This window comes from Hippocampus bargibanti, linkage group LG04, assembly GCF_051943395.1.
Source record: "Hippocampus bargibanti isolate YZ-2025 linkage group LG04, ASM5194339v1, whole genome shotgun sequence".
Taxonomy (NCBI): domain Eukaryota; kingdom Metazoa; phylum Chordata; class Actinopteri; order Syngnathiformes; family Syngnathidae; genus Hippocampus; species Hippocampus bargibanti.
In genome coordinates, this window is record NC_142737.1 from 27,304,948 (window position 1) to 27,331,591 (window position 26,644).

General features: G+C 43.5%; 1 protein-coding gene across 4 annotated transcripts in view; it reads right to left on the bottom strand.

The window, feature by feature from the left end:
• Positions 1 to 26,644, bottom strand: part of unc5db (unc-5 netrin receptor Db) — a 255,429-nt gene that overhangs the window by 78,986 nt on the left and 149,799 nt on the right. For 3 of the 4 annotated variants that reach the window (XM_088994976.1, XM_088994977.1, XM_088994975.1), the window contains exons 5-7: positions 13,597 to 13,777; positions 9,242 to 9,409; positions 1 to 85 (exon numbers count right to left, since the gene is read on the bottom strand). The exon at positions 1 to 85 is cut by the window's left edge and continues 80 nt beyond it. In XM_088994976.1, the coding sequence (XP_088851102.1) occupies positions 1 to 85; positions 9,242 to 9,409; positions 13,597 to 13,777 (434 nt within the window). Of the gene's footprint in view, positions 86 to 9,241; positions 9,410 to 13,596; positions 13,778 to 14,061; positions 14,572 to 26,644 lie in introns of those variants that run through there. The other variant, XM_088994978.1, reaches the window with a different exon arrangement.

The following is a 26,644-nucleotide window of genomic DNA, read 5'->3' on the forward strand; positions in this document are numbered from 1 at the left end:
GGGGAGTTGCACTCTCGACTTCGCTGTCTTTCACACTGCCTGCGGCATGCAGTCCATTCACTCCATTCATCCCAGCCTCCATCGACTGCAACACAAGCATAACCGCATGATCAGCCGACACAGCAGCACAAAAATAGGATTTTTCCGGGTACTCCAGTTCTTCAAAACTGAGACAGTTCAAACACCTCACCAGGGTGTCATATTCTGTCCAAAATGAGTTTTTGCTTATTCTAAATGCATTGCATTGGAATGTGTCTTGAAATGAAATTAGGTTGAATTTTAATTTAGTCACAAAACAGTCAATTTCACATAAGGAGCTAGGCAAGGGTTTGCTCTATGATTCTGAGGGAGTGTGCTTTTTAATATAGGGGAAGATTATGTTATCATTATGTTACATTTTTCTCCCCCTAAGGGGTTCTTCTACATGTAAATTATAATTTACTCATAAGCAACTGTTATAAGAAGGATTATATGTTAATTATCGTCATTATATACAATATTGCATATTGTAAATGACAAAAGAATCAATCATGTAAACCAAATCACCTAAACCACCTCAACTTACTTAGAATTTCCTGCCTTATCCTTTTGCTTCAACCTACTCCAACAGTGTTTTTCTATATATGGTAACCTTCAGACATCACTGCAACCACACCCTGATTCATCATAATAATAAATATGCCCCAAGGAACAGCGGAGGCTCCTGCATTTTTCCAACAGCCTTGGTTGATGGAAGGAGCCTCCCCTCTGTACAGAAGGCTAAAAAAACTTGTCTCCTTTTCATTGTACCTGCCCTGGTATTTTATTCAAATAAGTGATTTATCTTTATCTGTGTTTAAACCTATCATAAACAATATTTTTTAAGGGTCTGTTTTTTTGCTCCTCGATGATGCATGACAAACACATTGAAAAATATCGAAGAAAAACTAAAAACCACAAATTCAGTCCTTCCATATGAATCAATTAAAAGACGACAATTGATGGATGACATGACATTCAATGTATACAGTTTTTTGTACCTGACTCAATGTTTACTTCATCTTCATATCTACCTAGTAGATAGTAGTCTAGTATTTAATGTTGCACTTAGATCAATAAATAATGTATTCTATGTAAATCTTTATTATACTACATTTTTTTGTGACATTGGGACACTCACAAATAATCATATATGGTATAAAATGAATGTCATAGTTTAGAAGTTAAAAATTTTTGTGTAATTTATTCTGACATCTTTTGTGGGAATTGTCAACAGGTGCCCGGCGACCATACTCTCAGTAGCCCCATTATGAATTAACCCTTTTATGCACCCTTTTACCTGGCATTATAAACTGTGTGGTCATACTGTGTGGTCATCCTACTGTTGTCATGCCCCTTACAGGATTACAAAAACCCAAAAAAACAAACAAAACAATAAAACTCACCACTCAGCATTTGCCACAAAAAAAATCATGTATTTATGAACTCCAATATTAAAAATAAAATAAAAAAAACCATGTGTATGGGTCTGCGTGTGTTTTGCATAAGTGTGAGTGTGTGTTTGTATGTGTGTGCGTGTGTGTGTGTGTGTTTCTTTAGTAAATACATATTGGATGTTTGTCACAATCCTTGCAAGTAAGTTCCTGATTGATAATGTGAATCACTCAAAGAATGCAATACAATACAATAGATACAGATGTATAATAATAATAAATTTCATTTATAGGCACCTTTAAAAACTCTCAAGGACACTTTACAGTCACAGGATATTTATATGGCGCTTTTACAACAGCTGAACCTGGAACAGAGCGCTTAGGATGGACAACTATCCTTTACAGGAAATAAAACAGTCACAAAGATAGTAGAAAGTATCAGGGAGTTATTCACAATATCATTCTGGGACTGTCACTGTTTGTGTGATGGTGGTGGATCCCAAAAAAAGCAGGCAGGAGGGAGGAGCAGGGTGTAATTGACAAATGCCATTTGTCAAATGGTATTAAATCAAGTCAGCAGGAACAAAATCTAAAACATCAAGTAATCAGAACAGAAAAGTACGAAGTATCAAAGAAAACCATGAGTAAAAATCTGATAAGGTGAAACAAACCGGACGTGGTGCAACAAACACAATGACCCGACACAGAATGCTCGTGCCGGGCGTCCTTTTAACTGCCACTGATTGAAATGACACCTGTGCAGCTGCAGGCGAGGCCACAACGCCAGCCATTGGTCGCCAACCAGAACGTTACAGGGACTGCTCCACACAACTTTTGTTTCCACCAATCATGGCAGCAGATGAAAATGTCCAAGAATGTAACAACTTCTTATTAAAGCCAGTAGATGAAAAAGCACAAATGTCACCTAAAACTGCACAAAGGGACCATCCCTGTCTTTCCAAAGGTAGAGCACCACCCTCCTCACACACCTTGCGGCAATGGTTGCCGGTGTGCAAAAAGCATCTACTTGTCTAATCCGGTTGGTGGTGTAAAAACCGGTTAGGCCCTAACCGTTAGGGCGACTGTCCTGTCAATGTAAATCATGTCATCAAAAGAGTGCCACTCTTCTACTGTATTTATTTAATTCAACTGATTGTTGGGTATTTACGCTAAAGTCTGATAGTCATGACTTAAAACTGTCATTAATGTTTGCACAGGAGAAAGATATGTTCTCCTAAATTAGCCATCTTTCGTGAAGCAACTCGGTTATTAAGTTTAGGCAGCCGCAGTTAGAGCACTAAGAAGAAAACTCATCAGAGCACAAGGGATCCATTGGGTTCTCAGGGACACTGCACAGAGACTTTATTCACACCTGACTATTAATTCCTTCAACTCAGCAATGAAACCATTTGAGCACTACATCACCCCTGTTCCAGCTGACTTGAGCACTTGAAATACAATCACACATAGATGTCAGACACCACATTAATTTCACAGTTAAGCAAACTCAAATGTAATTATTTTCAAATCCTTTAGTGTTGCATTCAAATAAATACCCCCCAAGATAATTCAAGACTGTTCAGAAGATCGCCAGATCCCAAATAAATCCAGTTTACAAGCCACTCATCCACTGAAGCAGCATCAACAGAGGCAATGGGATTTTGCGTGGGTACAATATACCCAATATATAAGTAATGTGAGCAATATAAAAATGAAATACACAATACAATGAACCGATTTTGCTGTGGATAACGAATGTTTCAGCAGGCTACAAAATAGGGAAACTGGGCATTATTCTGACTTGTTTGCCCCACAAGACACTAATCATCCTTGTTAACTAACCTGGACGGCCACCTGGAAGGAGGTCTCGGCCGGACGTTTACGTGGACGTTGCGGCTCGTCGAGTGACGCAATTCAAACGCGACGAGGCTTGCGCTAACGTGGACGTAGCATGGTCAGGCACGGGGTGACGTCTCATTTCCACCCTGTGCCTGGCAATGCTACGTCTCATTTCCACCCTGTGCCTGGCAATGCTACGTCCACGTTAGCGAAAGCCTCGTCGCGTTTGAATCGCGTCACTCGACGAGCCGCAACGTCCACGTAAACGTCCGGCCGAGACCTCCTTCCAGGTGGCCGTCCAGGGTGAAACTGGGTGACTGGCATTGCACGCCCACGTCCAGCCACGCTGTCGTCGTGCATGACGAATTGAGTCTCATCCACGACGAGCCGTGCAACGTCCGCGTCAACGTCAGTCCGAGACCCCACTCACCGCTGGATCCCGGAGCGGCTCTGGACTGGTCTCGTTCCCCCGGAGCCGGGCAGTTCACGCCCACGTCGGCGTCCGGCCGAGACCTGGTCCCATACGGCCGTACGGGGTGCCATTCTGCGCCTGGCAGTTCGACGTCCACGCAGAGCCATGCGCCGTCGCGTGAACGTGCGAGAGGGATCGCACTCACGCCCACGACGATCCGTGCCGCGTCTTCGTCCACCCCAGGCCGAGTCCCGTTCCCATCAGGCCGCCGCCCGTCGTATGCTGGAGAGGCAGCGGTTGCCCTCTCCACCGACCGTTCCCTGGCGAGTGGACCTTTTGGGAGACTGTTGGGACTTCTGGAAGCAGCCCCTTGAAGGGGGGGTACTGTCATGATCTGGTTGGCGACCAACGGGGGGCGCTGTCGGCCCCGCCTGCACCTGCACAGGTGCTGGTCGTCCCGATCAGATTGGCGACCAGCGGGTAGCGACGTCAGCCCTGCCGGCAGCCTCGCAGGTGCTGGTCGTTATAATCAATGACACTTAAAAGGACACCTGGCACGATCATCCGGTGCCGATTCATTGTTTGTTTGCTGCTTGGTTGCAGCATGCATCGTGTACGTGTTTGTTTAACCTTGGCGGGCTTTTACTTTTGGTTTTCTTTTGCTACTTTGTATTTTTTCCATTCAGATCATTTTGATGTTTTACATTTTGTTACTGCTGACCTTTATTTTAATACAATTTGTCAAACAACCTCCTGCTCCCTCCTGCCTGCTTTTTGGGATCCGAACCCGCCATCACCACCACGCAAACCGTGACACCTCTGAAGATGCAGGACACTAATTCGCTGTGGCGACCCCTTGAAGGGAAACGCCAAAAGGAAAAGTAGATATTGTCTTCTATACGAGCTGCACACCATGATTGAATCTGTATAAATCAGTTTGACTCGGCTGGTTTATTTTTTCATGTTGTTGAATAGTGTGGGGAACTTTTATATGTTGCTACATAAAAATTAATATGATCCAAGTTTGACCCGTACTACGTTGAGTTGAATCGTAACCCACTGTATGGAACTGAATCAAATAGTTTCACTAGAAAATGCACCTTTCTTGAAACGTTTCACACCCTATGTACTATATCAACTCATCTTTCTATGGAGGGATGCACACATCTAATAATGACCTTTAAAATAGAACGTTTGTAAAATGTCATGTTCCTTCTGTTCATTCAGCCTACCATTTTCTTCCATTTATCTATGACTGGGTTGCAGAGGCAGTTTAATAAGGAAGTCCAGATTTACCTCTCCTGAGCCACTCTTCCACAGGGAGCTTTTCATTATCACTAAGAGACTGACATATGAGAATCAGAATTATCTTTATTGGGCAAGTGCTTTATGTAGAACACTCAAAGAAATTGTCTCTGGGAGAAGACACTACACTAGTATCATCATAAAGAAGGACATGAACAGGGATAATACTAGGAAGTAATTGAGGCTACCACACGTGTCAGCGCCATCTTGGAAAATTCATTTGGGGAAGGGAACACTGGGTCTATTTCTGGTCATCAGAGGGATCTCCTCCCAATGCCTTTTTTGTTCGCTTCCCGAGGATCTATTTTTCCTGGGGAGTCCCAGACAGCTAGATCAGGCATGGGCAAACTACGGCCCGCGGGCCACATACGGCCCGTTAGGCTTTTCAATCCGGCCCGCCGAACTTGCCCAAATTATATTACAAACAGTGTCTAAAACTCATGACAAAAAGCTAGCGAACAACAGGGCAGATAACTGAAAAGTTGCCTGCCCCATTTTTCCCAACTTGAAGCAAAATGAGACCAATCCCAATAAGACACATTGTCACAAAGTATAAAGTTTTTTTTTAAATCAAGAATGCACCAACTACAAATGCTACCTTGCTTAATTTACGGCAAATGCGCATGGCTGTAAATTTTGCTACAGTAGTCGATTGTCATTGTGGTGCACAATGCAACATTTGCATTGATTCCTACGAGCCACTAAGCCCCTTTCATAAGTCTCACGTACACTTTACAGTCACGGTTTAATGTAAATTTACGTTTTGTAGCGTCACATATGTTGTTAGCTTCTTTTGAATCTTTCTTCTAGTTTGAGGTTCTGTGCATCTATTTTGGAAAATGACATGCAATTGCACGACTTTGTAACGCTTGCAAAAGTCCGGAAGAAAGAAGCAGGCTTCTGATTGGCTGCCGAGCCGAGTATGCAAATTTCAACTGCAGGTAGTCTATGTTTGTGTGCTCGGCGACGGTACACGTGTATTGTTAGCGCGTGAAGGCGAGAGCGTCAGTGAGGAGTTTGTTGAGCGCGCGGTCAGGACAAACCATCTATGATTTGGCGGAATTTAACACAAGTAGGTATTATTGAGCTTGAATATTTCGTTGTGTAATAATATGTTTTGAATGTTGAAAGTGATTCCATTTTTCAATAAATGTTGATTTCTTTGCCCCTTCGATGGAAACTTAAAAACAGACGCAATCTTGATAAATCACAGTGCATATGTTATTTTAATCTATTTCCATTTCCTCCTCCAAGTATCTGCGAAATAGTCTGTAAATGCCATATCTTGCATATTCCTTGAGACAAATTTATTAACTGATCAGGGATATTTTTCACATTTGAAAGACAGTTAATAAATTGGGTTGTAGTGTTTTTACTGTGCTATGAGGTTTGTACATACTACATTTAAAGGACAACCGGCACCATTTTTTGTTTTTGTTTCCCACTGACATCAGAAAAACGTTTTATAGCATCTAAAATACCCAAATCAGGCAGGCTGATATTTTTAGTTAAATGAAAAACACCAATAAAAATGACTTAAAAATGAATCCGGAAATGGTCAGTTTCAGAAGGTCCCACCCCTCTGTTCGTGACGTCACGCCAAGACGTCTTGCCTTGCTTGAGAATCAAAACAATGGCTTCAGATTCGGAGAAGATGTTTTCTTGTTCTTGTTCTTCTGAAGAGGAAAGCATAAATGTTTGCAATTGATTCTAGGAGTCCTCCCATATCAATTCGAGCCATCAATGACAGCAATGTAGCACCCAGAAAAAGCAGAAGATTGCGCCCAAGCTCCGTTGGAAATGGGCTGATTTGTCAGCTGGGAATTTGTGTCAGCGAATATCAAATAGTTGTCTTGGTGCAACACACAACGATTCACCATGGCGTTATTTATGTGTTTTCCTTCTAATTTCGCCATCAACACGGATTAACACGAAGTTTTCAGACCAAACAAAGTACCCAAAATGCATTGTATGTCGCTTTCTCGGTCAGGGGCGGTCCAAACGTGACGTCACATGGGGATCGTCATCAACTCGAAAACAAGACTTCATATATTCAGCGCAAGTCTTAAAACGTAAACTATAGCTATATGCTGTGGAATCTTTGTAAAATACGCTCACTCGAAGTCATTTGAAGTGATTTTATAAATTATGGACATAACTTGTTCGGAGTATTTCCGGCCCAAACACTCCCTCCAAATGCTCCTGGCCCGGCCCCTCTGTCAAATTTTAGAACCCAATGCGGCCCGCGAGTCAAAAAGTTTGCCCACCCCTGAGCTAGATCCTTGGATCATTGGGGCACACAAATCCCTCCACCACGACAAGGTGACACCTCCGGGAAAAGGTACTTATTTTTGGAATCATGCTTATGTTTTTTGTTTTTGTTTTTTTCACTTAACTAAAGTTGCCATAAGCCAGCCTCAAGTTGTCATCATAAATTGGCAATCAAGTTGTGAACAACTGCATAAAATGTCTCATGTTGTTTGGTTTCATTTGAGATGATGAAATCCATTTAATGGAGGCATTCCCAAACACACTAACAAACCAACCAAAGCTGAGTTCGCCACCAAATTAGATAACAATTAGGACACATTTTCTTTGGCAGGTAGTTATTACCACAACCTAAATGTTTTCCAAAAAGCAAGTGGCATTTATTTTTTATCTTATTATGACTTGGTGATCTTAAATTATTAACACAATGTTTCCTCTACATTGCTTGTGTGCACAATTGTGCATGGCTGTAACCCTCTCAGTGTACAGCAAATGTGTATGGCACAACCAAAACAGTTAAAACTTGAGATATATTGGCATTTTTCATATATGCCTCATACATATAAATTGAAATGTTTATTGGACGTATGTGGTTGACAGAGCAGGAACAGAAATGCAACACAAAAGACAGCAAATGGTGAAATATGGAAACAGTTCACACTGAAATGTGCACCATGTCATGTAATTATTCTCTCATGGACCATGCTTGAAGATGCACACCAGCTCAGTCTCAGTTTGTATGCACATCTTTTTTATGTAATGTTGACATTAATGTTGATATACTTTATAAATATAACATTACAAGTGGACGGGGGGCTTGGTCTCTGCTATTTATATGACTGATGTCATTGTCTGGCTTATTAGCATGGGACAGGTACCGTATACAAGAAATATTGTACCTGTAAAATGTAAAAATGTTCCATCAAAATGTTCATTGATCCCTCTCATTTCAGGTATGACTTTGAAGACGCTGTCTTTCTCTATTTGAAAATTGGGGTTTGTTTCTGTTAAGCCCAGTCACACTGTAGTTTCACCACTGCTCTTAACCTCTGAATGTTATGCATGTAGATTAGTTGACTCATTCAATCCAGTTCAAGTCTCTCTTGGTCTCATCGACCATTTCTTTCACACTTCAACACCTGACTCTTATTTACTTCCTCAACATTTTGCTTGGTTGTTATTTGCCACCACCTGACTGCCTGAACCATCTGCACCTTGGCAGCTTGAAACCCCACATACTGAACAAATTGGCATGAAGACAGCTTGGTGGATCAACCCGCCAATTTCTCAAGTCTAGCCTCTAACCTCCTATACACTTGGGAAAACAAGACACTATGTCAACAAAATATAGCGACTGGTGTATTTTCTACATTTGTATTGACAATAGGACATTGTAACGGACTTCATGTGGAGAGCTTAAACATATAAAATGTATCAAATTAACTGCTTACGAAATAAGCAGTTAGTGAAAGCACATTTATAGGTAAGACAATGCAATGTGGAAATATGTGACAAAAATTAAAGTCGTAAAGTAAATTCACACCTAATGTAGTACGACGACATATATCCTTGGGTCTTCAGTAAGCCATGACTGAAACTGCTGGCACGCAATTACTGAATTGCGTGCCAGCAGCCATTCCTTCTTGTTATGCATCGCGTCCTGCTGGAGCGTCAACTGGGAAGAGGGATTTCCTCCCCACCCACATACTCTACACAGCCAATCGTGAGCGAGCTCGTGGCCCTGAATTTGTTGGCAATACTGCACCATAGCCTGCCGTTGATTGGACAGTAAACATCCAGCCCTTGAAACCTCTAATGTGTCTGTGTGCGTGCGTGTGCGTGAAGCGTAGTACGCAGCCAATCGCAACTAGCTTGGCCGGAAAAGGCGAGCAATACAAAAATTCGCCTACCAGCACATTGTTTTCCAGCAGTGTGTGTGTGTGTGTGTGTGTGTGTGTGTGTGTGTGTGTGTGTGTGTGTGTGTGTGTGTGTGAATGAAACTGACTTGGACACGGAGCGTTGCATGTTATCTTCTGCACAGACATGCCCTCACAGAAAGCGCCACCATTCAGCGGTGCTGGGTTGGTACAGGTCCGTGATCTCTTCTGCACACCTCGCCCACAAGGCACGGTACAAGGTGACCAATCAGTCCAAAGGGACCAGCCGCCATTAACTGGAGAAAGTTCAACAAAGAGAGCATTATCAATACAGTGACCACAATTACTTATGCAAACTGCCAGCATTGTAAATGTGAGAAAATGAACCAAGTTTATTTCTGGCAATGCAACTTCTTAAAGTAGGAGGCAACTGACCCTAACAAAATAGCTCAAACATAGTGAGTAGACTATTCCTTGTGGTAATTGACTATTCAATTCCTAACTGTGGGATTAAGATAAAGGAAAAGAAGTGCAGAAAACAGCCGCTACATGAAAATGCGTTTTCATAAGGCAATACTCATCCATGTGTGCTAAAAGAGCCTGAAGCAAATGATTATTTAATTTAGAAATACTACATGACGTACTATGAAACCACATGATTCCCATTTAATGAGATTGTACAATGATTCTATATGTGAAGTAGTTTTTTTTTGCACCCATGTTTTGAAGTCACATTTTAAATAAATGGCCTTTTATATATATATATATATATATATATATATATATATATATATATATATATATATATATATATATATATATATATAAAGCGGAGATGGACGAGATGCGATAACATGGCTCTGTTGGAATGCTACTACTCAAGCAAGGGGTTACATGCGGAGAATGGGGGCTGAATGGTTACTTCGAAACCCACAGTCACGGTTGACCACGAAACAACTAGTAGCTCAGTGTTCCAATATCCACAAACGGCAATTGCTATCACAACTTGAGATTGATGAGGTACAACACAAATTCCGAGGTGAAGGGCCCCAGGCTGCCACATCAAAGGAAGAGGTTCAACCAGAGATTGGGAGGAAAGCCCCAATGAATAATGAGATTGGGAAGCCAGCCCCAATAAATGAAATGCTGAGCGAGGCAGCAAATGACCTGAGAGATAAGATCATGGCAAGAATGAAAACTGGGCAACGAAGGCACCGATTACAACGGCTATGTGAAGTACCACCTGAAAGTCTCATGGAAACTGTGAATGCAGCACTGAGAACGATCCCGACCGGAACGATCACGGAAACCAATGAGCTGATATACACCTCAGCATCAGTGATCCTAGACATGCTTGGCTACAAGAGCAACCATGAGAGCCACGAGATTCATTACCCACCATGGAAAAGACGGTTGGAGGCAAAGATCAAGGCGGCTCGGAAAGATGTGAGTCAATTGACGGAGACCCAGAGAGGTGTGAATAAAAGGCCAATACCCAAGAGGTACATGCAGATAACCATACCTGAAGCACTCGAAACTGCCAAACAAAGGCTCCAGGCCTTGGCCAGTCGCCTAAAGAGGTACACGAAAGAGAATGAGGCCAGAAGAATAAACAGGCTGTTCGCAACACAACCTGCGAAAGTGTACGCTCAGTGGCAGGGTTCTAACAGCAGAGCAGACCACCCAAGGCTGGAAACTGAAGGATACTGGAAAGGCATATGGGAGAAGGAGGTCGCACATAACAGCAGTGCACAATGGCTGGTGACTCTGAAAGAGGAGCACAGCAACCTCCCTGAACAGAACCCAGTTACCATCACAGCGGCAGATATACAAGGAAGAGTCTCAGGTATGAAAAACTGGACGGCACCAGGCCCGGATATGGTCCACACCTACTGGCTAAAGAAACTCACAGCTCTCCACGAGCGCCTAGCAGCACAAATGAACCAGCTGCTGATGGATGGGACTCACCCAGGATGGCTAACCGAAGGGCGAACAATCCTGATCATGAAGGATTCCTCAAAGGGTGCAGTTCCTTCCAACTATCGGCCAATAACCTGTCTCTCCACAACATGGAAGCTCATGTCAGGCATCATTGCGGCTAAGATAAGTGGACACATGGATCAATACATGAGCAAAGCACAGAAAGGCATTAGTAGAGATACTAGAGGTGCCAAACATCAGCTGCTGGTTGACAGAACAGTCGCTCAAGACTGCAGGTCCCGACATACCAACCTGTGCACAGCCTGGATTGATTACAAGAAAGCATATGACTCGATGCCACACACATGGATCAATGAATGCTTGGAGTTGTATAAGGTCAACAGGACCCTGAGAGCCTTCGTTGCAAACTCGATGAGGATGTGGAAAACCACACTTGAAGCCAATGGCAAGCCACTAACGCAAGTGTCCATCAAATGTGGCATATACCAAGGTGATGCACTCTCCCCACTGCTGTTCTGCATAGGACTGAACCCCCTCAGCCAGATAATCGCCAAGACAGGCTATGGATACCGCCTCAGAAATGGAGCTACGATCAGTCACCTCCTCTACATGGATGACATCAAGCTGTATGCTAAGAGCGAAAGGGACATAGACTCCCTGATCCACACAACCAGGATCTACAGCAGTGATATCGGAATGTCATTCGGGCTGGAGAAATGTAGTCGGATGGTGACTAAGAGGGGCAAGGTAGTCCACACTGAAGGGGTCTTACTCACTGAAGGAACAATAGCAGACATTGAAAACAGCTACGAGTACCTCGGTATACCACAGGCCAATGGCAACCTCGAATTAGCAACAAGGAAAGCGGCTACGACCAAATACCTCCAGCGGGTGAGGCAAGTCCTCAGAAGCCAGCTCAATGGCAAGAACAAGACCCGGGCAATAAACAGCTATGCCCTGCCAGTGATCAGATACCCTGCAGGAATAATAAGGTGGCCAAAGGAAGAGATTCAGACCACGGATGTTAAGACCCGAAAACTCCTCACCATGCACGGAGGGTTCCATCCCAAGTCCAGCACCCTAAGACTGTACACAAGCCGTAAGGAAGGAGGCCGGGGACTAGTGAGTGTGAGAGCCACTGTCCAGGATGAAACATCCAAGCTCCATGACTACATCAAAGAGAAGGCTCCAACGGATGATGTACTCAGAGAATGTCTCAGTCAATGGGGAACAGAGGATGAGGTGCTGGAAGAGGGACAATCATGGGAGGAAAAGCCCCTACACGGGATGTACCACCGAACCATAGCAGAAGTGGCTGATCTCAAGAAGTCCTATCAGTGGCTAGAGAGGGCTGGCCTAAAGGACAGCACAGAGGCACTCATCCTGGCTGCCCAACAGCAGGCCCTGAACACCAGAGCCATAGAGGCAGGGATATACCACACCAGACAAGACCCAAGGTGTAGGTTGTGCAAAGAGGCACCTGAGACAATCCAACACGTAACTGCAGGGTGTAAGATGCTGGCAGGGAAAGCCTACATGGAGCGCCATAACCAGGTGGCTGGCATAGTCTACCGAAACATCTGTGCGGAGTATGGACTGGAAACCCCAAGGTCAAAATGGGAAACACCTCCCAAGGTGGTGGAGAATGACCGAGCAAAAATCCTGTGGGACTTCCAGATACAGACTGACAAGATGGTAATGGCCAACCAACCAGATATCGTGGTCATAGATAAAGGAGAAAGGAAAGCCGTTGTCGTGGATGTAGCGGTCCCGAGTGATGGGAACATCAGAAAGAAGGAACATGAGAAAATCGAGAAATACCAAGGGCTCAGAGAGGAGCTGGAGAGAGCCTGGAAGGTAAAGGTGACAGTCGTGCCTGTGGTGGTCGGAGCACTTGGGGCAGTGACCCCCAAACTCGACGAGTGGTTGCAACAGATCCCGGGAACAACATCGGATATCTCGGTCCAGAAAAGTGCAGTGCTGGGAACAGCCCGGATACTGCGCAGAACCCTCAAGCTTCCTGGACCCGAGCTGAAATGGGGACAGACACCACCCATGGTGGGTGAGACGAGGATTTTATATATATATATATATATATATATATATATATATATATATATATATATATATATATATATATATATATATATATTTATTTATATTTTATATTTGCAGTGCATAAGCCACATGGAAAATAAAATAAACTTCAATAGTGGCCAAAGTTGGTTTATGCCTTCATTAGATGGAGCTAGGCTAAAGGAATACAACGCAATATAGCTGAATTTGGATAGAGCTCACAACTGCTCAAGGTGTAATAAATCAGTTTACAGAACATTTAAAATGCTAGAATAAAAAATCTGAATACTGAAGAAAATATAAGGCATAGCGGAATATAAAGCCGACTCTTGGCTTTGGAGAAAATGGAATGTTTTAAGTGCGGCTTATAGTGCAGAAAAGTGTTTTTTAACAATACATTTGTTCATTCATTCAAAGTTCTCTCAGTCTTTAACAGAGCCAATATACTTTCTCGGGTTCAACATACCAAAGACTGTCACAGTGGCTGTAGAACTGCGTCTCTTGGCCACAACGTTGCTAGCCACGCAAGTGTAGTTTCCCGAGTCAGAGAGACGAGCTTCATTTATGATGAGGTTGTGGTCTGCCCTCATGTCGATGTTGTCATTATCTTGGGAACTGAGCAGCTCTTCATTCTTAAGCCATTCCACCTGTATAAATGAGGTGATGAATACATGAAGAATATCAGTAGCAGCAGCAATGCAAATACAATACATTTACAATGGACTGCAGGTTCGTCAGAGGTAACAGCAAAAAAAAAAAGGCTGTAAACTAAAAGTTAGCGTGAAAAAAGTGGGCCGTCTGCCTCCATTGCTGTCATGATCTTTTTCAGTGCATTTATTTGGACACGAAAAACTGTAATTACTAGAAACAAGACAGTTTGAAAAAAAAATACATTACTTTCAGAAGACATTTTGAGGGCTGGGAAACAGACCTGAAATAACAGCATTTTCTTTGTTTTTTTATATTTTTTTCCACTTTAATTGACCTTCATGAAGATAAGTGGTTCGGATAAAGGATGGATGAATGGATATTTGAGTCACTATGACACAGATGAAAACAAATGATCACATTTTAGTTGTAGCATTGGCCATTCTGGAGATACAGGTAAGCACCAATAGAAAATCAAAAACAAAACAAAAAAAAAATCATGAACTGGCCTTGAGGCACTTTTCGAGGGAAGCGTATGTTGCCGTAAAGGAAGTGCTAAATAAAATATGTAAAATACATAATATGTAAAAATGTATTAATTCCGAAGGCGTATTGACAGAAAACAACACAAAGTAACGAAAGAAGTGAATAAATAAATTAACACATTTTTGGTAGTGAAGGACAGAATTATTTGAGTTCAGGAGGAGAACAGCCCTCGGCGATTTAAATGCAGATGCGTTCAAAGGACATATCTCACAGACAAAAGTACAGACCGCAAGTGAAGTGCGTGCATGTGAGACGGGGAGTGTTGCCCCAATCGATTATAAAACACATGCACCACATGCACACACGCACATGCGCGAACATGGTCTCTCTGTCACACACACACACACACACACACACACACACACACACACACACACGCGCGCGCGCGCACACACACACACACATACACACGCACGCACACGCGCACACACACACACTAAACATTAAAAGTCCCACCCAAAAACCACATTCACTGTTCGTTTACCATTCAAACAGCAAATGTCAAATCAACTTAGATGGGTTGCTCATTGTACCTTTTCTGAAAAATAGACCGTAATCCAAAAAAAACTACACATCTAATGTAATCATATTGTAAATAGAAAACGAAGTGCTCTTATATTGTCTTATATTTACTACAATATAGTTATTTGGTGTACAATATGGCAAACACATAATTCAACATGTTACATTATATCGCTTTTGTCTAATCCACAAAAGGATTGTCACGTGGGGTGGTGGTGATGGACTCAAATCAAGTCCAGAAAAATCACAAGATATCCAAGTCGCAAACAAAGGGACATAGAAAACAAAACATGCACAGAGATATACAGGACAGCAACATTGATCCGAGAACGACTGGTCGGGCAGTCGGCCAAAATACAAACTAATGATAAAACACAGGTACATCTCCAAGAATGACAATGTAATCAATGTCTGTGACCCAGAAGTCAGTACCAATCTACGCACCTGTAACGTGTGAAAAGGCCATTGCATGATACCCAGTCAACGATGTAATTGAACAGAGTGGAGGTCCTTGCAGTACACCAGCGGTTACCTTGAACCTTGAAGGCTACTGATTCATTCAAGTGGGCCAGCACTTTTATACGAGGCAAGTGAGCTTCCACTTGTTCCTATGTAATTATGAAGTTGTTTTTGTAAATACAGTATAATGGCGATCAGGAGGCAGTTAGGACCAATTGCGCTTTAATGTTTGTAAGCATAAGGAAATGTTTTGTCTGGACAAACAATGACAGGTGTTGGGAAGTTATTAGTCAACATGTCATCCACGATTTAGATATTCGGTACCGCAAAACATGCTGTGAGCGCATCCAGTCTCTCCGTGACACAACACTATCTTGTCGCAGACCTATTTGCAGTTGGTAAACAAAGATGATAAGATGTAAGATCTGTGTTGACGCAGAAAGAACTGCAAGGTTCTTTATATAAGCTAATGGTGCCAATTACGTCGATCGCGATCGAGCGGGACGTCGTGGACTGCTCCCAAGTCGACCGCGAGGGGTGTAGAGGAGACAAACAACCATTTGGGTGTCATTGTGTGTTCGTCATATATTTTTGTGTTAATGTACACTGCACCTTAATCATCCTATCTGTTGGGGTAATTCGCTATACGAACATCTTTAAACATATTGCATCATTTTGTTTTTGTTTTGGACTTCCTAATATGTCATATCCTGCCTGCCTTTACATGATGTCACATTCCATTACGTCACATCCTATTGCGTCACACCCTGTCCGTCTTATAAATGCTCTCCCAGTTCGTCGATCTCTCTCTTTCCTTTCTGTCCCTCCTCGGCCGACCCCGCAATGTCTCTGTTGTTGTCACATCCTCGTCGACGCCAGGAGCGTACCCCTCCCCTCCTGTCTCCTCCTCCGCTGCTCCTTGGAGCGGGCCCCTCCTTTCCTGGCTCTCCTGACTCACGCACCTGTTCCCCATTTCCTTAATTGTGCCTTCTGGCTATAAAAGCCACCCTTACCGTTCAGTCGTTGTACCGTTCCAGGAAGTTCCCCGTCACCCCTCCGCACGCAGGTCTGTTTTTGTCGTTGCCCTCCACCTTCCCTCATTTTTCTGTTCATATCATATGTGTCTCAGTAAAGACTCTATTTTGGAATCACTGCCTCCACCGTGTATTTTGGATCCGACCTTAACCACCTTCCGTCGTCCCTCGAGTCCTGCCGTCACTCCTCGAGCGGACGTGACAGTTGTCCACAAGATTAAAATAACTTCTTCTGTTCAACACCTGGATTCCTGCTGATTTCACCATCCCACTTCTAACACCCTGAGAAGCGATGAACCAGGAATGAACGATCACTTTTAACCCATCACTATCAGTAATACTTTCATTAAAAGTAAAATAAAATAAAAACAAGCAGGTAAATCTTTAACATACGTTGGCACCTGTTCCGGAAGTTGTTAGCACTCTGTAATTACAGCTTGTGATGACAGTTCTTACGCTATATAGTCAATCATTATCATTATTCTCATTCAGAATTTGTTTGTACAATTCACTGAGCACATAAGCAAAGAATAGCAATCGAGAAGGCCTGGGGAAGCACTTAAAAACGGTACGTGTGAGCATGATAGTTAACAGGTGTGCAAAAGTGTGTTGCATGTCTCCGTGTCAGGCTGTTGCTCATCATGATATGCATGTGTATGTATGTGTGATGTAACCGAGCAGTCGCTGGAGGTTGGTTGATTGTCGATATTTCGTACAAAAAGTTTGGGCACCCCTGATATAAGCCTACAGACAGCTGATCTTTAAGGAATTACAGAGTGAGAAGGTGTTACAAAGCGGTCCGATGTTTGATTGCCAGATATTCATCTTTATCTCATCGGGAAAGAAGCTAGAATTTACACTTGAGAGCGAATTATGAGCCCTGCTTGGGCCACCATCTTCTTAACTGAACTGTCAATCTTTAAATTACACACCAAAACTCATGGGTCTTCTTTAATATTTGATTCATCGTGACTCAAACTTGATCTTAGTTTTACTTTTTGGTGGTTTCGAAAGTCTTTGTTACTAATTTATTATTTTATTGTTCTAAATACAATAGTTGCTTCAGGTACAGCACTTTGTATCCAACAATGGCTGTTTTAAAGTTATCTTCAATACAGTTGAGTTGAGTATTTATGAAGCAGTTTAAAACAGCCATCACTGTGTACAAAGTGCTGTACATTGAGCAACAATAATTCAGTAAAAAACAATGACAGCATAAATCAATAAGTAGAAAGAACAAAAATGTAAAAAAAAATAATAATTCAGTATCACACCAACTCAAAAGCCAAAGAATCAAGAATCAAACATTTTAAGACGAGTTTTAAAGTCGGGGCTTTTCCGAACGAGGAGCTTGCTGAACAAATTGAGGTACCGGCAAAGGAAACGGCTCGGTCCCGTCCCTGAGCCTCCGCTTCTCTGTACAGTGAGACCTCAACTTACAAACTTAATTGGTTCCCAGACAGAGTGTGTAAGGCGAAAAGTGTGCATCTAAAAAAAAAATCCCATAGGAAACCATTAAAATGGGAATAATCTGTTCCCGGGTTTCCATAAAATATACTTTTCAACTAAATAATGTAGCCACAAGGGGGCACAAGCCAGTGTCTTATTGTGCCGGTCCCAAGCCCGGATAAATACAGAGGGTTGTGTCAGGAAGGGCATCCGACGTAAAGAAAATTGCCAAATGTCATGATCTGGTTGGCGACCAACGGGGGGCGCTGTCGGCCCCGCCTACACCTGCACAGGTGCTGGTCGTCCCGATCAGATTGGCGACCAGCGGGTAGCGACGTCAGCCCTGCCTGAAGCCTCGCAGGTGCTGGTCGTTTAATCATTGACACTTAAAAGGACACCAGGCACGACCATCCGGTGCCGGTTCATTGTTTGGTCGGTTGCTTGTTTGCTGCATGCATTGTGTATGTGTTTGTTTAACCTTGGTGGACTTTTATTTTAATCCAATTTGTCAAACAACCTCACGCTCCCTCCTGCCTGCTTTTTGGGATCCGCACCCGCCATCACCACCTCGCAAACCGGGACAGAATGAACCGGCCAACCATCGGATCCCGCAGGTACATCGGACCCGTCTCATTTCCACCCTGTGCCTGGCAATGCTACGTCCACGTTAGCGCAAGCCTCGTCGAGTTTGAATTGCGTCACTCGACGAGCCGCAACGTAATGCAAATACAATACATTTACAATGGACTGCAGGTTCGTCAGAGGTAACAGCAAAAAAAAAAAGGCTGTAAACTAAAAGTTAGCGTGAAAAAAGTGGGCCGTCTGCCTCCATTGCTGTCATGATCTTTTTCAGTGCATTTATTTGGACACGAAAAACTGTAATTACTCGAAACAAGACAGTTTGAAAAAAAAATACATTACTTTCAGAAGACATTTTGAGGGCTGGGAAACAGACCTGAAATAACAGCAATGAAAACACATGCACCACATGCACACACGCACATGCGCGAACATGGTCTCTCTGTCACACACACACACACACACGCGCGCGCGCGCACACACACACACACATACACACGCACGCACACGCGCACACACACACACTAAACATTAAAAGTCCCACCCAAAAACCACATTCACTGTTCGTTTATTCAAACAGCAAATGTCAAATCAACTTAGATGGGTTGCTCATTGTACCTTTTCTGAAAAATAGACCGTAATCCAAAAAAAACTACACATCTAATGTAATCATATTGTAAATAGAAAACGAAGTGCTCTTATATGGTCTTATATTTACTACAATATAGTTATTTGGTGTACAATATGGCAAACACATAATTCAACATGTTACATTATATCGCTTTTGTCTAATCCACAAAAGGATTGTCACGTGGGGTGGTGGTGGTGGTGGACTCAAATCAAGTCCAGAAAAATCACAAGATATCCAAGTCGCAAACAAAGGGACATAGAAAACAAAACATGCACAGAGATATATAGGACAGCAACATTGATCCGAGAACGACTGGTCGGGCAGTCGGCCAAAATACAAACTAATGATAAAACACAGGTACATCTCCAAGAATGACAATGTAATCAATGTCTGTGACCCAGAAGTCAGTACCAATCTACGCACCTGTGACGTGTGAAAAGGCCATTGCATGATACCCAGTCAACGATGTAATTGAACAGAGTGGAGGTCTTTGCAGTACACCAGCGGTTACCTTGAACCTTGAAGGCTACTGATTCATTCAAGTGGGCCAGTACTTTTATACGAGGCAAGTGAGCTTCCACTTGTTCCTATGTAATTATGAAGTTGTTTTTGTAAATACAGTATAATGGCGATCAGGAGGCAGTTAGGACCAATTGCGCTTTAATGTTTGTAAGCATAAGGAAATGTTTTGTCTGGACAAACAATGACAGGTGTTGGGAAGTTATTAGTCAACATGTCATCCACGATTTAGATATTCAGTACCGCAAAACATGCTGTGAGCGCATCCAGTCTCTCCGTGACACAACACTATCTTGTCGCAGACCTATTTGCAGTTGGTAAACAAAGATGATAAGATGTAAGATCTGTGTTGACGCAGAAAGAACTGCAAGGTTCTTTATATAAGCTAATGGTGCCAATTACGTCGATCGCGATCGAGCGGGACGTCGTGGACTGCTCCCAAGTCGACCGCGAGGGGTGTAGAGGAGACAAACAACCATTTGGGTGTCATTGTGTGTTCGTCATATATTTTTGTGTTAATGTACACTGCACCTTAATCATCCTATCTGTTGGGGTAATTCGCTATACGAACATCTTTAAACATATTGCATCATTTTGTTTTTGTTTTGGACTTCCTAATATGTCATATCCTGCCTGCCTTTACATGATGTCACATTCCATTGCGTCACATCCTATTGCGTCACACCCTGTCCGTCTTATAAATGATCTCCCAGTTCGTCGATCTCTCTCTTTCCTTTCTGTCCCTCCTCGGCCGACCCCGCAATGTCTCTGTTGTTGTCACATCCTCGTCGACGCCAGGAGCGTACCCCTCCCCTCCTGTCTCCTCCTCCGCTGCTCCTTGGAGCGGGCCCCTCCTTTCCTGGCTCTCCTGACTCACGCACCTGTTCCCCATTTCCTTAATTGTGCCTTCTGGCTATAAAAGCCACCCTTACCGTTCAGTCGTTGTCGATGTATTCCAGGAAGTTCCCCGTCACCCCTCCGCACGCAGGTCTGTTTTTGTCGTTGCCCTCCACCTTCCCTCATTTTTCTGTTCATGTCATATGTGTCTCAGTAAAGACTCTATTTTGGAATCACTGCCTCCACCGTGTATTTTGGATCCGACCTTAACCACCTTCCGTCATCCCTCGAGTCCTGCCGTCACTCCTCGAGCGGACGTGACAGTTGTCCACAAGATTAAAATAACTTCTTCTGTTCAACACCTGGATTCCTGCTGATTTCACCATCCCACTTCTAACATCCTGAGAAGCGATGAACCAGGAATGAACGATCACTTTTAACCCATCACTATCAGTAATACTTTCATTAAAAGTAAAATAAAATAAAAACAAGCAGGTAAATCTTTAACATACGTTGGCACCTGTTCCGGAAGTTGTTAGCACTCTGTAATTACAGCTTGTGATGACAGTTCTTACGCTATATAGTCAATCATTATCATTATTCTCATTCAGAATTTGTTTGTCCAATTCACTGAGCACATAAGCAAAGAATAGCAATCGAGAAGGCCTGGGGAAGCACTTAAAAACGGTACGTGTGAGCATGATAGTTAACAGGTGTGCAAAAGTGTGTTGCATGTCTCCGTGTCAGGCTGTTGCTCATCATGATATGCATGTGTATGTACGTGTGATGTAACCGAGCAGTCGCTGGAGGTTGGTTGATTGTCGATATTTCGTACAAAAAGTTTGGGCACCCCTGATATAAGCCTACAGACAGCTGATCCTTAAGGAATTACAGAGTGAGAAGGTGTTTCAAAGCGGTCCGATGTTTGATTGCCAGATATTCATCTTTATCTCATCGGGAAAGAAGCTAGAATTTACACTTGAGAGCGAATTATGAGCCCTGCTTGGGCCACCATCTTCTTAACTGAACTGTCAATCTTTAAATTACACACCAAAACTCATGGGTCTTCTTTAATATTTGATTCATCGTGACTCAAACTTGATCTTAGTTTTACTTTTTGGTGGTTTCGAAAGTCTTTGTTACTAATTTATTATTTTATTGTTCTAAATACAATAGTTGCTTCAGGTACAGCACTTTGTATCCAACAATGGCTGTTTTAAAGTTATCTTCAATACAGTTGAGTTGAGTATTTATGAAGCAGTTTAAAACAGCCATCACTGTGTACAAAGTGCTGTACATTGAGCAACAATAATTCAGTAAAAAACAATGACAGCATAAATCAATAAGTAGAAAGAACAAAAATGTAAAAAAAAATAATAATTCAGTATCACACCAACTCAAAAGCCAAAGAATCAAGAATCAAACATTTTAAGACGAGTTTTAAAGTCGGGGCTTTTCCGAACGAGGAGCTTGCTGAACAAATTGAGGTACCGGCAAAGGAAACGGCTCGGTCCCGTCCCTGAGCCTCCGCTTCTCTGTACAGTGAGACCTCAACTTACAAACTTAATTGGTTCCCAGACAGAGTGTGTAAGGCGAAAAGTGTGCATCTAAAAAAAAAATCCCATAGGAAACCATTAAAATGGGAATAATCTGTTCCCGGGTTTCCATAAAATATACTTTTCAACTAAATAATGTAGCCACAAAGGGGCACAAGCCAGTGTCTTATTGTGCCGGTCCCAAGCCCGGATAAATACAGAGGGTTGTGTCAGGAAGGGCATCCGACGTAAAGAAAATTGCCAAATGTCATGATCTGGTTGGCGACCAACGGGGGGCGCTGTCGGCCCCGCCTACACCTGCACAGGTGCTGGTCGTCCCGATCAGATTGGCGACCAGCGGGTAGCGACGTCAGCCCTGCCTGAAGCCTCGCAGGTGCTGGTCGTTTAATCATTGACACTTAAAAGGACACCAGGCACGACCATCCGGTGCCGGTTCATTGTTTGGTCGGTTGCTTGTTTGCTGCATGCATTGTGTATGTGTTTGTTTAACCTTGGCGGACTTTTATTTTAATACAATTTGTCAAACAACCTCACGCTCCCTTCTGCCTGCTTTTTGGGATCCGCACCCGCCATCACCACCTCGCAAACCGGGACAGAATGAACCGGCCAACCATCGTATCCCGCAGGTACATCGGACCCGTCTCATTTCCACCCTGTGCCTGGCAATGCTACGTCCACGTTAGCGCAAGCCTCGTCGAGTTTGAATTGCGTCACTCGACGAGCCGCAACGTCCACGTAAACGTCCGGCCGAGACCTCCTTCCAGGTGGCCGTCCAGGGTGACACTGGGTGACTGGCATTGCACGCCCACGTCCAGCCACTCTGTCGTCGTGCATAACGAATTGAGTCTCATCCACGACGAGCTGTGCAACGTCCGCGTCAACGTCAGTCCGAGACCCCACTCACCGCTGCATCCCGGAGCGGCTCTGGACTGGTCTCGTTCCCCCGGAGCCGGGCAGTTCACGCCCACGTCGGCGTCCGGCCGAGACCTGGTCCCATACGGCCGTACGGGGTGCCATTCTGCGCCTGGCAGTTCGACGTCCACGCAGAACCATGCGCCGTCGCGTGAACGTGCGAGAGGGATCGCACTTACGCCCACGACGATCCGTGCCGCGTCTTCGTCCACCCCAGGCCGAGTCCCGTTCCCATCAGGCCGCCGCCCGTCGTATGCTGGAGAGGCAGCAGTTGCCCTCTCCACCGACCGTTCCCTGGCGAGGGGACCTTTTGGGAGACTCTTGGGACTTCTGGAAGCAGCCCCTTGAAGGGGGGGTACTGTCATGATCTGGTTGGCGACCAACGGGGGGCGCTGTCGGCCCCGCCTACACCTGCACAGGTGCTGGTCGTCCCGATCAGATTGGCGACCAGCGGGTAGCGACGTCAGCCCTGCCTGCAGCCTCGCAGGTGCTGGTCGTTTAATCATTGACACTTAAAAGGACACCCGGCACGACCATCCGGTGCCGGTTCATTGTTTGCTGCTTGTTTGCTTGTTTGTGTATGTGTTTGTTTAACCTTGGCGGACTTTTGCTCTTGATCTTCTTTTGCTACTTTGTATTTTTTCCATTCAGATGATTTTGATATTTTACATTTTGTTCCTGCTGACCTTTATTTTAATACAATTTGTCAAACAACCTCCTGCTCCCTCCTGCCTGCTTCTTGGGATCCGCACCCGCCATCACCACCTCACAAACCGTGACACCAAAACAAATATGCGAATCAAACCTCTGAATCCCATACCGGATCGGTCGAGGCCCGAGTTAACAACAGCCACCATTGGTACTGTTGACCTTCAGGGTGCCAGTGGAAAATTGACTAGTGTTGGTCAAAGAAGGAGGGGAGGGATGTGTGCCCAGAGGAAAAGAGAGAAATGGAACGCCAAGAGTATAGAACTAAGAGTAGGAACTTTGACTATAGGAACAATGACAGGTAAAGGTCGAGAGCTGGTGGACATGATGTAGAGAAGGAAGGTAGACATACTGTGTGTCCAGCAGATCAAGTGGAAAGGGAGCAAGGCTAGAAGCTTAGGGTCAAGGTTTAAGTTGTTCTATCATGGTAAAGAGAGAAAGAGAAATGGAGTTGGGGTTATCTTAATAGAGGAGTTTGTTAGGAATGTCTTAGAAGTAAAAAGAGTATCAGATAGAATGATGAGTCTGAAGCTAGAAATTGAAGGTGTGATGTTCAATGTTGTTTGTGGGTATGCCCCACAAGTAGGATGTGAGCTGGCGGAGAAGGAGAAATTTTGGTTGGACTTTGATGAAGTCATACAGAACATCCCGAGAAGTGAGAGGGTTGTAATTGGTGGAGACTTCAATGGACGTGTTAGCGCAGGAAACAAAGATGATGAGGAGGTGATGGGCAGGTTTGGACTCCAGATGAGGAACGCTGAAGGACAGATGGTGGTTGACTTTGCTAAGAGAAAGGAAATGGCTATTGTAAATGCTTTCTTTCAGAAGAGACGGGAACACCGGGTGACCTATAAGAGTGGAGGCAGAAGTACACAGGTAGACTACATTTTGTGTCAACGGCACCATCTAAAGGAAATCAGTGACTGCAAAGTAGTGGTTGGTGAGAGTGTAGCGAGACAGCATAGGTTGGTGATGTGTAGGATGACGCTGGCAGTGAGAAAGATGAAGAAACCAAAGGCTGAAGTGAGGACAAAATGGTGGAAGTTGAAAAAGGAAGAGTGTTGCATGACATTTAGGAAGGAGGTAATAGAAGTACTAGGTCAGCAAGAGGTCCTTCCATATGACTGGCAAACTACAGCAAACGTAATCAGACACAAAGAGGACATGAAGGTAGCTGGTGTGAGAGAAGAGGATGCACAAAACCGGGATAGATGGAGGACATTGATTCGCTGTGGCGACCCCTGAGGGGAAAACCGAAAGGCAAAGAAGAAGAAGAAGAAGAAGATACTTTTCAACTAAATAAGCCTTAAAACTACACACAACATACCTTGGCAGGCAGATTGACCACTCCAAATTGTCCCTAGGTGTGAGTGTGAGAGTGACTGTTGTATGTCTTTGTGTGCCCTGCGATTGGCTGGCAACCAATTCAGGGTGTCCCCCGCCTCGTGCCCGAAGACAGCTGAGATAGGCTCCAGCAACCCCCGCGACCCTAATGAGGAATAAGCGGTACGGAAAATGAGATGAGACAACATACCTTATTTTATGTATAATAAATGTGCTATTGTATTGTAATGAAAGAAATACACTGCATTGTATCATAAAGTCACTATATTTACATTTGTGATGGTCATTTATAGCTTGATGGAATGGCGTTGGAGGTCGAAGGTCAAAGGGAATTGCTGTTTGGAAAGAGAGGCGCATTACATGAGGACTGTAATTAAAGAAATAAACTGTGCTGCAAAATAAAGTTGTATTTACCTTTTTGATGGTCGTTGATGGCTTATGGAAGGAGAGTCACCTTCCATAAGGACTGTTGGTAACTTAACCTCTATTGCTGTTCGGTCGTGTGCTTCCGCCAAAGATCACTCCGCCAGCCGTGGTGGGTGTTTATTATGAAAAAAGTGCTTATTATAAGGTTTTCATAAATTTGAGGTTTGTAAGACGAAAAGTTTGTAAATTGGATTGGATTGGATTGGATTGGATTGGATTGGATATGCCTTTATTAGTCTCACAGTGGAGAAATTTACATTTCACAGCAGCAAAGTGAAAGCAAATTAAGGTGTTTGTCAGTAATTGTGCCTGGTCCACAGATCCGAGGCAACAGGCAGGTTTTTACGGGTGTGGGTACTCAAGGGTGGTAGCGTAGGGCAAGGACATTTTAATATTTGAAAACAAATAATATAATCTTAAAGATAACTCAAAATGAGCCAGTGAAATGATGTCAAAATAGGAGTTATGTTTTACAAATAACGGCCAAGAGGTGAACAACTCCATTTTGGACCAACTGGAGGCACTTGATTTAGGATTGATTTCCTCCAAAGTAAAGTGCATTTCAATCAACCTGCTGAAATGTGATATGAAGGCATGAATTACTGTTTAAAAGTGCTCTCTAGAAAGGAGAGACTTTAGGCAGCTGCCTAACCACAAATATCCATAAGGTGCTGCAAACAAGCCAACTGAATGCAATGATCGATTCCATCAAATGCGCGATCAAATTGTTACATTAAATGAAAACAAACCGATAATTGCACCAAAATTTTGTGACAGCAGTCTGAGTGGCGCTGTACTGTTGTGTTCCTTGTTCAGAAGTTAATGAGGTGTTCAAGGGAGAAACCAGCCTGGAAATCCAAACCAGCGATTGAGTCTGGGCACAGTTGAATCAAGCGCACTTTTGAGGTTTGGCTAACCTGAGAAAATTGAGCAAAATGAACCCATCAGTGAAGTCGATCATGTAACAAATGACGCCTTCATTTGTGGAAAATCCTGAAATGGAGATCTGTTTTAGGACAACATGAGGAACATAACTGCTGGTCAACTGCTTTCGACCTTGGAGTTCAATGACAACTCGATAGTATTACCACAAACATTCAAACAATTAAACATTCAAGGAAGCACTCTAACTGATTACCAGAAATAATGAAGGTAACTAATAAGAGATTGCAAATGTAGGGATGCTTTCCTGTTTATATCTTGTGAAAATATCTTGCTTTGTTGCATTTGCAAATTACATTCCGGGTGTGTCAAGGCAGGCAAGGTTGATGGTTTTGTAGAAAGTAAAGTCACCCTTCAAATTATGTATGAATGTAAGTAGTTAAGTGCCTGTGGGCATGAAAA